A 12,406-nucleotide genomic window follows, 5' to 3' on the forward strand; every position below is an offset into this window, starting at 1 on the left:
TGTTTGACCTATCGTATAATGTAATAAGATCATCGAATTTGGATGAAATTGCGTAAATCGAATTTCCATGAAAGCACGACGAACTTTGAAAATTGAAATTAAACGTCCATCCATGAACAAGACATTGAGACCTTAAAGTACAATTCATAGTTAGACATTGATATTCAACATCCAACCATGGATGGACATTGAGTTTCAGCGTCCAACCATGGATGGAATTTTGGCCCCTGCATTTGATTGTCTGTCAGCAAGTTCAACAAGGGCTCCTTCAATTCGCATCCAACACATTTCGACAACATTTTGACAGATTATAAACTAGATGCTCTTACCAAACCGCTTGTGCTTTCTCGTTTCTATCGTTTGCTTCTCAAGACTGGTCTCTCATTTGGATCGTCCATCATTTTACAAGAGCATATTAAGGATAATGCTACTAATGACTACGTCTCTCCTATGACTCACACGAGTCACACGTCTAGTCTATTATTACTCCGTCTCCTATGTCCACTGTTGTTACTCTTTCCTAATTCTACCTTGTGTATATTTCTAGCATTCTAGTTAACGTATAAGTATATTCAAACTTTCTTATTACTTGTATAAATACTCGTCTTATGATTAATAAAACTCAAGCACAATGTATACCTCTTATCTTTCTTACATTAAAAAGTTCTATTAGACTTTTTATTGATAATATCGGGTGTCTAATCATTGTTTTAGTTTTAGTCATGTTTCACTTGTCAGGCGTGGCAAACACGCTCAACACATTGCCAGATTGTGTACGTTGGTACGGGATGTGATCATGTGATTGTGCTTGATTCTGTTTTCCTGTAAGCCATTTTAACTCCGGTGTATCTTAACTTACAATAAAACTTAAAAGAAGCATTTAATCCCATGTAAGGTGAATTTACATAAAGATAATGTAAAATGAGTCTAAAAATCCTCTATCTAGTAAAAGAATAGGTGATCTTAATAGTTTTCCCGCCAAAATGCACATTTCTTAAATAAGGAATCTAATGATAATTAAGTGCATTTAATAAATAAGGAAACTAATGGTTACAATTTATTTCATTTAATTATTATTTTTTCATTAAAATTAATCTTTCATCAAATTATATTATTTCCTCTAAATTCTAAACTATAATATTTTAATTAATTAGAATAAATAAAAATGATATAAAACTATAAATTATTAAATCTTTTATTGATAAATATTACTCCCTCCTATTCACTAACATCTTCCACATTTCCTAAACCGGTAAGTCACAATTATCTTCCACTTTTCTTATTTGTCTATCGTTTGTCGTTAATATAACATGTAACCCCACATTCTCTCTCCTACGTTCATTTTCTTCAACATATTACCATTCCACTAAATACTAGTTTTAAACCCGTGCAAAATTGCACGGGTATGTATTTGGACCGGTATTAATGTATTTGGATGTATATTTTTTTTTTGCATTTCTATTGTACTTATCTACTTGGTCTAAATCAACGATCTACATAATTAATGTTTAAATTTGTTACAAATACGTGTTCACATGCACTGGTTTATGAGGAAATAACGTAATCTACTCTTGTAAATAAAAATTGCATACATAAAAAACTTTACATCCGGATAAAAGAAATATAATCTAATAATAAACTTTAACATATGCAAGTTATTCTAAAAATTGAAAAATTTCATGATACACTACATTAGTAGTCATAGTAGAAGTACGCATATCTGAGTCACAAATTAGAATTTTCAAGCCTTCTTTTCGGGTGACCCTGGAAAGTGCGACATAAAGCTGGCCATGACTAAACACTAGTCTTGGAAGATAGATGCTGACCTGAGATAAAGACTGCCCTTGACTCTTGTTTATCGTCATTGCAAAACAAACAGCGAAGGGGAATTGCCTTATACTGAAACGTACCGGAAATCTACTGGTGTCCGATGGAGTAAGTGTTAGTCTAGCAATATGCACTCTATCACCTTTATGACTACCAGTTAAGACAGTACATCTTATCACGCGTGCCCCTAAATCAGTCACAATTAGTCTCGTACCGTTACACAACCCACGTGATTGATCAATGTTTCGCAGAAGCATCACCATAGCACCGACCTTCAACTTCAATTGGTGATTCGGGAGTCCGGCACATTTGATACTGTTGAGGAATTCACTAGAGTGAATGTCACCATCACCTGTACCTATGGCATCACTAGACACCTCATCGGAGCTTAAATAAATTCTCTCATCCTTTTTAATAAGCGACAAAACATATTCATTTACCGATTCAACAATCTCGTGAGTAGGGGCGAGGATTGCCCTTTGTTGGAGATATTCCGGATTCCACAATTGTGCAAGCAGATCCGGATAAGCGACATCTACTAATGTCTTAATAGGATTCGTCACATCCTGAATGAGTAAGTCGGCTGGTAATTCTAGATCAACTTCTCCATCATTTTCACCGCCTGTTATACCATCTCCAATCTCCAAGAGCCATTCGGAGAATTTTCGTAACTCCTCAACATTGCCACTTGAACTACCAACTTGCAATCGCATATTTTTGGTCAATCTAAGTACCTATACATGGTATACGTTTTATATCATTTAAATACAGTACGACAATAATAATTTAAGTAAGACTCACATAAAACGGTAATATTGATATTTAAAGAAAGAAATATATACCTTGCAGAAAGACCACAAATACGATGAACACAGGGATGTAGCCACAACATCTGCTCTACTTCCTTTTGAAACAACCGGTAATGTCTGTCTAAAATCACCCCCGATTACCACAACTTTCCCACCAAACGGCAGGTCAGCATTTCCCACGTGCAAAAGACGCATTACATCTTTTAAACTTTTATCAAGGGCCTCAAAGCAATGCCTATGAGTCATCGGTGCTTCATCCCATATTATGAGTTTAGCACGTATCAAAAGTTCAGCTAAATCACTGTCAGGCTTAATTCGGGAGCAGATGGAGTCCTCCGTTATATTAATGGAAATTCCAAACCTGGAATGAGCTGTTACACCACCTGGTATCAAAGTTGCTGCAATTCCACTTGACGCAACAACCACAACAATATCGCCCTTACTTCTGAAACCGGCACACAAAGCTCTCCAAAGGAAAGTTTTCCCAATTCCACCATATCCATAAACGAAGAACACCCCTCCTTTGTTATTTAAAGCAGCTTCCATAACTTCATTATACACCAACCTCTGCTCGTCAGTCATTGAAGATAGCTGAATCTCATGTTCTTCACTCAAGTATTGTCTATCGTACGACAACACATCCATGACTAAACTATTTCGATGATGTGCCGTTGCAGACATGTCTGGGAACGGCATTCCCTCAAATCGACGAAGTGAACTACCATTTATTTGAAGAGAATTTTCAATATCAATAAGTGAATAATTTTGCAACTCTTCATCGGTAAGTTGTAAATATGTGGTTAAAAAAGTTGCAATATTATCTATGTGATTTTATATACTGCAGCAATAAATTCATGGAATAGATGAAGGTAAGAATGCGAAATATGAAGAATTGTTTTAAAGTTGTTCTAATTAAAATAGCGGTAAATGTTTACTATTAAATGAAGACACATTTTGATTGTTAAGAACAGTGCGTTGCCTATGAAGGATGTCATCCGATAGCAGTTGCCAAGTTTCGTCCCAGATTCTGCTCGGCATAGACAAAGTAACACAAAATAATAACGTCGCGAACAGATTTCTCAAGTAGAAGCCAGACCCCCAATCAGATGCTTCGTTGATAGCTGCAATATACTCTCGATCATCACCAATTAAACCCAATGCATAACATGCTTCTCTAAATGTCGGATGAACAAAATCGTTCACAGTCCTAATATCCTCAAAACATTTTCGTCCCTTAACGTGATTCAACAGTACTCTCATGAAATACAACTCACCACATTGCGACGGAACGTGAACCAACCTACCAATTGTAAATCCTTTTTTCCTAAGGCTCCATTCACGGACTTTCTTTTTCCAAGCAAATTTGGTTGAAAATTCACAGTATAATAATTCTTTAGCAACCTGCATCTCTCGTACTGTCGAATTATTACAGCTCATCCAATTAAGAAATTGTGACACCCCGAGCGAAGTATTTTCTACGACCTCATCAACCCAATCATCATCGTGGAACACAATAAGTTGCTCGTCTAGAAGATGGTATTGTAGCCTTTCAACAGCAGGAGTTCTGTAGTGGATATCAAACCCAAATATTCTCCAAGCGGCTTCACATGCATAGAGATATCAACAATCGTAAAACCTCTTAATCTCATCAAATCGACCAGGGTCCTCCTTATTACGACGTGTGTAAGACGACTGCATGGTAACTCGATCAGAGCCCTTGTTAATGTACTTAAATAGGTACTTTATGGATCTAGATTGATTACACCACTCAACATTGATATGAGCCCGATATTTCAACAACAACTGAGAGTTATATGGAATGACAAAATCATTTCCCAGGGGCACATCATCTTTAATCACCGTAACTCCTTTCTTGCTTCTCTTGTATATAGGGTACCCATCACCGTCAACCGTTGTTCTCTCGGTGCACGACTTTGGGTAATATTTTGAGCACTTGTCTCCGACCATACACGGTGATGACGGCTTTGCTTTACCACATGGTCCATGAAGCATAAACTCGCAAACAACACTATGTAAGACGAGATCTGTAGTCGTATCAGGAATCTCCGCTGAAATGATTTTGTCGACATCTGCGGCTGTAGGGAATTTTTCCTCCCATTGTAGGAACAATACTATATGGGCATGAGGGAGTCCACGTTTTTGAAATTCAATAGTATAGACGACTGCAAACAAACGTAAATAAATGTCATTATATTTTTGTACAGTAATGCTATGTCATAAACGATATATTCAGATAAAAGATTAACAATTGGTAGTACCTCCTTGCGCTCTTCTAAAAATATGTCGATCCTTTAAGCCCCTAATCAACTCATCGAGCTTCATTTTAAGGACGTGACACACAATATCTGGACGGTCCTCGGGTTGCAAGCCTCTTTTAGAAACAAATCGTACTATTTCCGGCCACTTTGGATTACATGTTAAACTGATGAATAAATCTGGATAACCAAACCACTTACAAATAGTCATGGTATCAAGGAAATTTGCTTTTTTCCACTTGTCACCTCCGGGGAAAGAAGAAGGCACGATAAACCGAGTACCCGCTGAAAATGGCTCAACATCTCCTCTTCCATCAGCATTTGAGAGGTTCTTATAATTATCAACTCGAAGTCGATCTTGGTTAAAACGAATGAAATTGAGCCTATGCGATTCGACCAGCATATAACAATCAACTAAAAATTGGTGGAATGCCTTACCAGATAATAAGATCATTGGAAATTCAACACCTGGTGGTCTCTCTAGAAGATGATAAGCAAACCACTCCCTACACATTGTTTCTTCACGTGGTTGGTCACTCGTGCTAACACCAATAGAAGATGCACTATGTGGGATACCGGGCCTATACCCATCTTCTCCAGATGGAATTAACAAAGGATATTTTAGGGGGGTGTATAAAGGGTACAACTCAGATATCCGCTGTAAACCACCGGACGACCTTCTGACAATAATATCTCGCTTCTCCATATGTGGACCAATATCTCCCTCAATTAAAGCCGCTACCTCCGAAACTGTTGGAAGATTGTAAGTTCTTCCATCAGTTGACTTCACTGTCCGTATTTACAGTCAGTCTATCCCTAACCATCCTAAATGTCTCTGCAATTGTATTGTGACAATCAATCATATTTTCCAACAATCGTATTAACTCGTCATTGAACCTTGATGGATTTACTGCACTGCATTTTAAAATCAAATTATTCCCTACGGAAAAAAAATTATTTTAAAAAAAACTTATTACCGAAAGAAAATGTATTTACCTAATGGCATTTTTTCGATTATGAACTTCCTCTTCCGTGTCATATATGTAAAGTTGAAAGAACTTTGGCCTTGCATCTCCGGTCGGTACCAAAGTCCTTATCCGATGACAATTTTGACCTCCCATCCTAAAGGTGTACGGTCCTCTACCTTGATTGATGGAATGATCGATTTTACCGCCCATAGAAGTGAAGGAAAACATCTAGTTATAAGCTCTAATGTTTTCCTTATAATGCTTTCTAAATCGATGCTGACCGGTCAACAACGACTTTAGAAGTTCAGGCGGCTGCTGTAGAAATAGGAGTTCAACTTTTCCATCAGAACAACAAAGTGAGAACTTAGGACGTCTTGTACCACGTCTTTTATCTTTTCTCTCCTCAAACCACATCAACGCATGACATTTATCGCACTCATATTCTGCATCTCCACAGTCCCAATATCCTTCCCATGCTAAGCATTTCCTAAAACAAAATTCAGAAATTGAGACATAAAAATTAGACTACAATAACCAAAGCATTTTGCAATTCTAATTAATAAATAAAAAGTCATGAATGAACTAACCATCATTATTTAACGGCACAGAAGTATTTTGTTGAGTTCTCGAAGATTCTCCATGTGAATATGATGCATTAAAAATACCACTACCGGGTGATTGTTCAATTCTATTTACAGACGGATTCACTTCACTGAAAGCTTCACCATATTCAGCACATAGATCTCTCACTAAGCGCTCAATGATATCGGTCGGACTAAATATAAGTTCTACACAACATTTTTACTAAAAATTAAGACTTTCACGAACGTTAATAATTGCTAAATGTAAAAAGTTAAATAGAGATATATACCTGTCATGTTCGAGGTTGCTGGTGTAAAATTGACCGTAGTTTGAGAAACGTCATTATGAACATTACCAGCACGTTTCTTAGAGAATCGCGATTGTCTTTTTTCTCTTGTCGTTCTCACCCGTAACTGATTAGGCGTTAGAATAAGAGTGTTGGCATATGATGGAGTAGGATCATTAGAAACATTACTTGGCGGGGTTGTTATCACTATCTGTTCACTTACGTTTGTTCTTCTGCTTCGATGACATGGGGTATGAGAAACTGAAATGTTCACAATTAGTAATGCCGTATTATAAATTTTTTAAAACAACAAATGAAAAAGGATAAAAATTAAAATTGAAAAACTTGAATATATGTATTAAAATATTAACAATTAAGAATAAAGAAGTACCGTTCGTAATGTCAGATAGCGGTACTCGAGGATTTGACATTGATTGTTGCGTATTGCCCGTAATCACCAAGTTTCTTTGGTATCTGAACACCTATATTCGTCAAGCATAATGGGAAAGACGAATTATGTCAAACGTTATGTTTTTATTCACTTCTTCAAATCGTAAAGTACATGGACCGTATGTGAACAAATACAGAACAAATATTAAAGCCACGCAATATTAAACTTGGGCTGACAACAATAGTAAATGGGCTCAAGCCATCAACATTGTCCATCCAGCCCAATTTCAATAAAACCCTAATTATTACCCACACTATATATACCCACCCCCACCCCAGAAACCCTAAAATTTCCGTCTAATATTTCATTACACCGCCTCCGTTTTTCTCTCCCTCTCTCTGCTTCATTCTCTGACTAAAAATCTACTTCTCTCACTAAAAATCACACACTCCCATCTCCTCCCTCGTGCTCCCTGTTCCAGATTTGCACCCATGGCTTCGCCTACATCTATTTCCTGCATGCAGCAGATTCCTTTAATTGCTTTGAAAGGGAATCTATCTCTTTCTTTTGGTCTAAGATCACTGCTTCATCAGATGTGACCTTAGTTTCCAAAAGTTCTTTGGCTTTTCTAAGTTCTAAAGTTATAGCTTCATTAGCTATAACTTTGGCTTGAAGGTGCTTGATGTTAAGCTTTAGGTCTGAAGTTATAGCTTCATTAGCTATAACTTTGGACTCTAATTCCTTCTTTTCAGCCATAGTAGAATCTAACGTTATTGCTTTCTCAGCTATAACCTTAGATTTTAACTTCTTAGTTTTGGCCTTCAGAGTATGATTCTCTTCTGCAATTTCGAGAATCTGTTCCTTTAGATCTTTTAGCTCCAAGTCCTGTTCATGACACTTATCGAGAGATTTTTCAAAGAATTCAATTAAAGCACTTTTAGACAATTTCTTAACGCGTTTTTTAAGCTCAAGATAACTTACCTCTTCATCGTCATCTTCACCTGATTCTCCAAGAAAGCAATAATTTGAGTGTGAGTTTGTGCTTTCATTGTCGATGTCGGAGATTAGATCAAGACTAACACTGCTGAGACAAAGGTTTGCTACTTCGTCGCCTTCAGATTCCTCATTATCTTCCGAGTCAAAGTCTCCCCAACACGAAGCCATCATAACATGTTTGAATTCTCTTTTTGTCTTCTCACGTTTTGTCTTGTCCTTGATCTTCTCCCATGTTGGACAATCCTTGATCATGTGACCAGATTCTCCACACTTGAAGCAACCTCTGTTTGCGAAAGATGACTTTGATTCAGTAACCTTTTTGTTCGATGACTTGTTGTTGTTGTTGTAGGATGTTTTTGTTTGTTTGTTTCGAAATATCGTATTTTTGAAACGGCGTGCAAACAGAACAGTTTCATCCTCTAGTTCAGAGTCAACTTCTTCGCTCTTTAAGGCCATACTCTTATTACGGCTTGGTTCAACGTCATCTTTGTTAAGAGTAATTTCATGGGCCATAAGAGCACCGATGAGTTCTTGATAGGATAGGTTTTCAAGATCTCGTGATTCCTCCATTGCAGTGACTTTAGCACGCCACTTCTTAGTCAGGCTCCTAAGAACCTTTCGGCAATGTCCTCGATCTTGAATTTCCTACCTAGGTTTTTCAGTTCGTTTATGATGCTTGAAAACCTTGCTGACATACTATCTAAGGACTCATTAGGCTCCATAATGAATAGCTCATATTTTTGCATAAGCAAATCTATTCGGTGCTTCCTAACAATAGAAGTACCTTCATAAGCTAGTTTAAGCCCATCCCATATCTCCTTGGCCGTAGAACACGAAGAAAATCGATCAAACTCTGTAGAAGTCATTCCGTTTTGCAGGAGACTTATTGCTTTGGAGTTCTTTTCGGCCTTCTTGTAGTCGGCCTCGACATAGTCCTCTTCTTTCTTTTCATAGGTAGTGCCTTCCTCGGATGCTACAAGGATTTTGTGCGGTCTGTTTTGGATAATCCTCCAGCACTCCCAATCGTGACCTTTCACATGGTGAGTCATCATGTTTTTCCACAATCCATAATTCTTCCCATCAAAGACGGGACACTTGAGATATTTGGAATCCATTTATCACGTGATAGGCAGCGGAATATAAAACGATAGGATAAATAAAAACAAGATAGATCAACCTCTTTGCGGTTAGGCAATCAAGAGCATGAGGCTCTGATACCAGTTGAAGAGTCTATCGATCCGAAATACTCAAGAGGGGGGGGGGGGGGGTGAATTGAGGATTTAAAACTTTTGAAAGCTTTTTCGATTGTATGAATGTAATTGATTATTTAAAGTTTATTGATTAAACTTTAACTAATCAACTAATTAATGTAAAACAGAATAAACAAGCGAACGAAAGAGAGGAGACACACGGTTTTTGAAGTGGTTCAGTTTCATAAGTCGAAACCTACGTCCACTATTCTCGATTAATAAATTTAGTACCTTTCTACGGATTACAAATTTACTAACCCAATTCGTACAACTAACTCTAGCTGTAACTCAATGAGTACCGTTAAATACTCGAGTGACTAACTTACGCTAATAAGAAAGCACTAATGATTCTTGCAAAGGTTCACGTTAATGAACAAGTAATAAATCAAATAAGCACTATTATCTTATAACGATAACTTAACAAATGAATATACGAGTTTAAAATACACGGCCTTTCAAAAATAACAAAACGGTTTTCTGCTTTGAAACACACGATTTTGCTTTATAAAAATAAGATCAATTTTTATGCTTAAGGTCTCTCTTTTAAATGTTGCAAAGAGCAAAGTATTTATAGGAAGGAAAGAGCAAGGCAATTCGGTTTCTAGAAACCCTAATGGCCGAATAATATGAGATATGTTAACAAATCATATCTTCTATTGTTTCTTTCCTAAAAGCCTAAAAGATAATAAAGAATATTCCAAAAGATAGAATATAATTTATTCAATTATTATCTTTACCATAAATTCTAAGATATGATAAGATTTTCTACAACAAGAATATCTTTTATCATAAACAAATATATTAAGTAAGATATATAAGATATGTAAAGATATAGAATCTTTACCAAACATATCTTAGTCTACATGAGATGTCACGGCTCATATGCCTCGTGACTCGTGCAAACCCTAGCTCAATATATGGGTTAGAATTTAGGTTTTAAGAGAGGCTTTATTTAAACCCTAATTAGTAGCGTGGTCCAACTTATAAGTTGACCCAAAACGACTACTAGTAAACGTTCAACAAGGAACCGAACTCTGCACTAAACCGGGCTTTATCAAGTAAATACTTTTATCAAAACAGTTAAAGATAAACTTTAAACAATTTTAAAAATAATTTTAAAACATTATATGTCGTGTATAGTAAACTCAGCATCTTAATGTTATAGTAAGAGAGCTATAATATTGAGCTCTTTTACTAGTAATGTTATAGCTGCAAAGCTATAACTTTACTAATTCAAGAAACTCATTCTTGGTTATCATTACGAGATAATCACTTATACTATTCTAATCTTCAAAGAGATCTTCGAATATAGGCTACGTCATCATCCAAGCTTGATTAATCTTTAGACGGACTTCGTCTTCACATAAATCTTGAATGAATCTTCAAATCGTTTGATCTTGAATTGAGGCTTGATTCTTATATACTTTCATCACAACTTCCTTTGTTGTTTGTATTGGATAATCTAAAAGACTTTGACAAACGATTACACGCAACAAGTATATAAATTATAAAACACCTTGACATCATCAAACATAAACATATACACTATATGGTTCAACAAATTCCCCCTTTTTTATGATGGCAAGCCTCCTAATGTTTTGACTAAGTAAAGAGTTCCCCCTCAATATAACACCGTCATCTTAATAACAAAGATCAACGCAAGATCAAGACGATTAACAAAAAATTGAAACTTTAAGGACTTTGAGAGACAATCGGTCTTGACAAGGAGCAAGCTTAGGTAGATGCTTACCATAGACGATCTTTCCCCCTCTTGACATCATCGAAAAGTTAAGAACAAAACTGAAATGACTAGAATAATATAAGACGATACAAGAGATAAAAACGTCATAGAACATAATATCAGCACGCATAACTATAAGCATCTAGAGGATTAATTATCACAAACTCAAGAAAACATGTTTGATGCCAAAGGACCGAATAAAACACATGTTTAAAGAGACACTTGGGCCATAATCCACAAGTGTATGCCAAAATGGGCTGAATTTAAGTTTGCAAAATACACCATCAAGATAAAGAAAAGATACTAAAAGGAGAAGGTGCTAAATAAGGCAAGGTGAGACAAAGTCAAATGTTGCGGGTTCTGTAAGGGTTCACGTAGTCGGGGCGGGTACGATGTTCCAAGGCATCGAGACGATCGAAGGAGCTCCGCACAAGCTGAGAAAGACCTTGAATACTTCGTTCAAAGTTGAGTATCTTCAAGGACAAAGCTTTAGCGGCCTCCAAAGTTAGTGATTGATCGTTTGCCATAGCTTTTCCGTGCATAACCAAAGCACTGCCTTGACTCGTGAGAAAGGTAAGACGATCTCCATGTGGGAACACTTCCCCACGAATTGCCTTCAATTCCCTCTCAAAACCTTCTATCCTCTTATCCAACTCATCCATCCAAGAATAAACCCGAGAAGCATCCAAACCCGACTCCAAAGACCGTGATGGTCCAACATGTGACAAAACCGTAGCCAAGTGGGTGGATTGCTCCTCAAACTTCTCCATTAAAGTAATCATAAAACTTCCCAATTTTGCCTCTATTGGCCCCAAACCCGAATCACTCGAAATCTTCTCAACATCCTTAATAAGTACCAACTCGGGTCCACCAACAACAAGACCCATAAGCTTAATCAACCGATCACACATGAAATCCTTTGCACTTACACCGTAGCTATCCCGTCCCTCCACTCGTTTGACTTCTAACAACCGAGACACCCACATCCCATATGGAAGGTCGATTGTTGTACTAAATTTCTCCTTGGTAACCGTGAGACTCGTTTGGACTATACGATGTAAAACAAGACTCGCTAAATTCACCTTTTGTCCTTCCAACCATGAGTAAATAATAATGGCCTCATAACTCGAAACCTTGTCTCGTCCTCCTCTCCTTGGCACAACCGTGTTACAAAGAAAATTTAAGAGGAACTTAATTTTCGCCGAGAGAGGACGAACAACAATGTTTCCACCATCCGTCACAACTTCCTCAAAATACTTCTTAACCAACAATTCCTTGTC

General features: G+C 36.9%; 1 protein-coding gene across 1 annotated transcript; it reads right to left on the reverse strand.

Moving 5' to 3' along the window:
• Positions 1–164: 164 nt before the first annotated feature.
• On the reverse strand, positions 165–12,112 carry LOC141601577 (uncharacterized). The gene is made up of 10 exons (XM_074421872.1): positions 11,572–12,112; positions 6,752–7,009; positions 6,468–6,668; positions 6,162–6,356; positions 4,916–5,701; positions 4,273–4,819; positions 3,572–4,200; positions 2,670–3,457; positions 1,827–2,561; positions 165–266 (listed from the first exon to the last, which is right to left on the reverse strand). The coding sequence occupies exons 1-10, from the start codon at positions 12,110–12,112 to the stop codon at positions 165–167; spliced, it is 4,782 nt and encodes a 1,593-aa protein (XP_074277973.1).
• Between the last annotated feature and the right edge of the window lie 294 nt (positions 12,113–12,406).

The sequence above is a fragment of the Silene latifolia genome, chromosome 9 (assembly GCF_048544455.1).
Source record: "Silene latifolia isolate original U9 population chromosome 9, ASM4854445v1, whole genome shotgun sequence".
NCBI classification, from domain to species: domain Eukaryota; kingdom Viridiplantae; phylum Streptophyta; class Magnoliopsida; order Caryophyllales; family Caryophyllaceae; genus Silene; species Silene latifolia.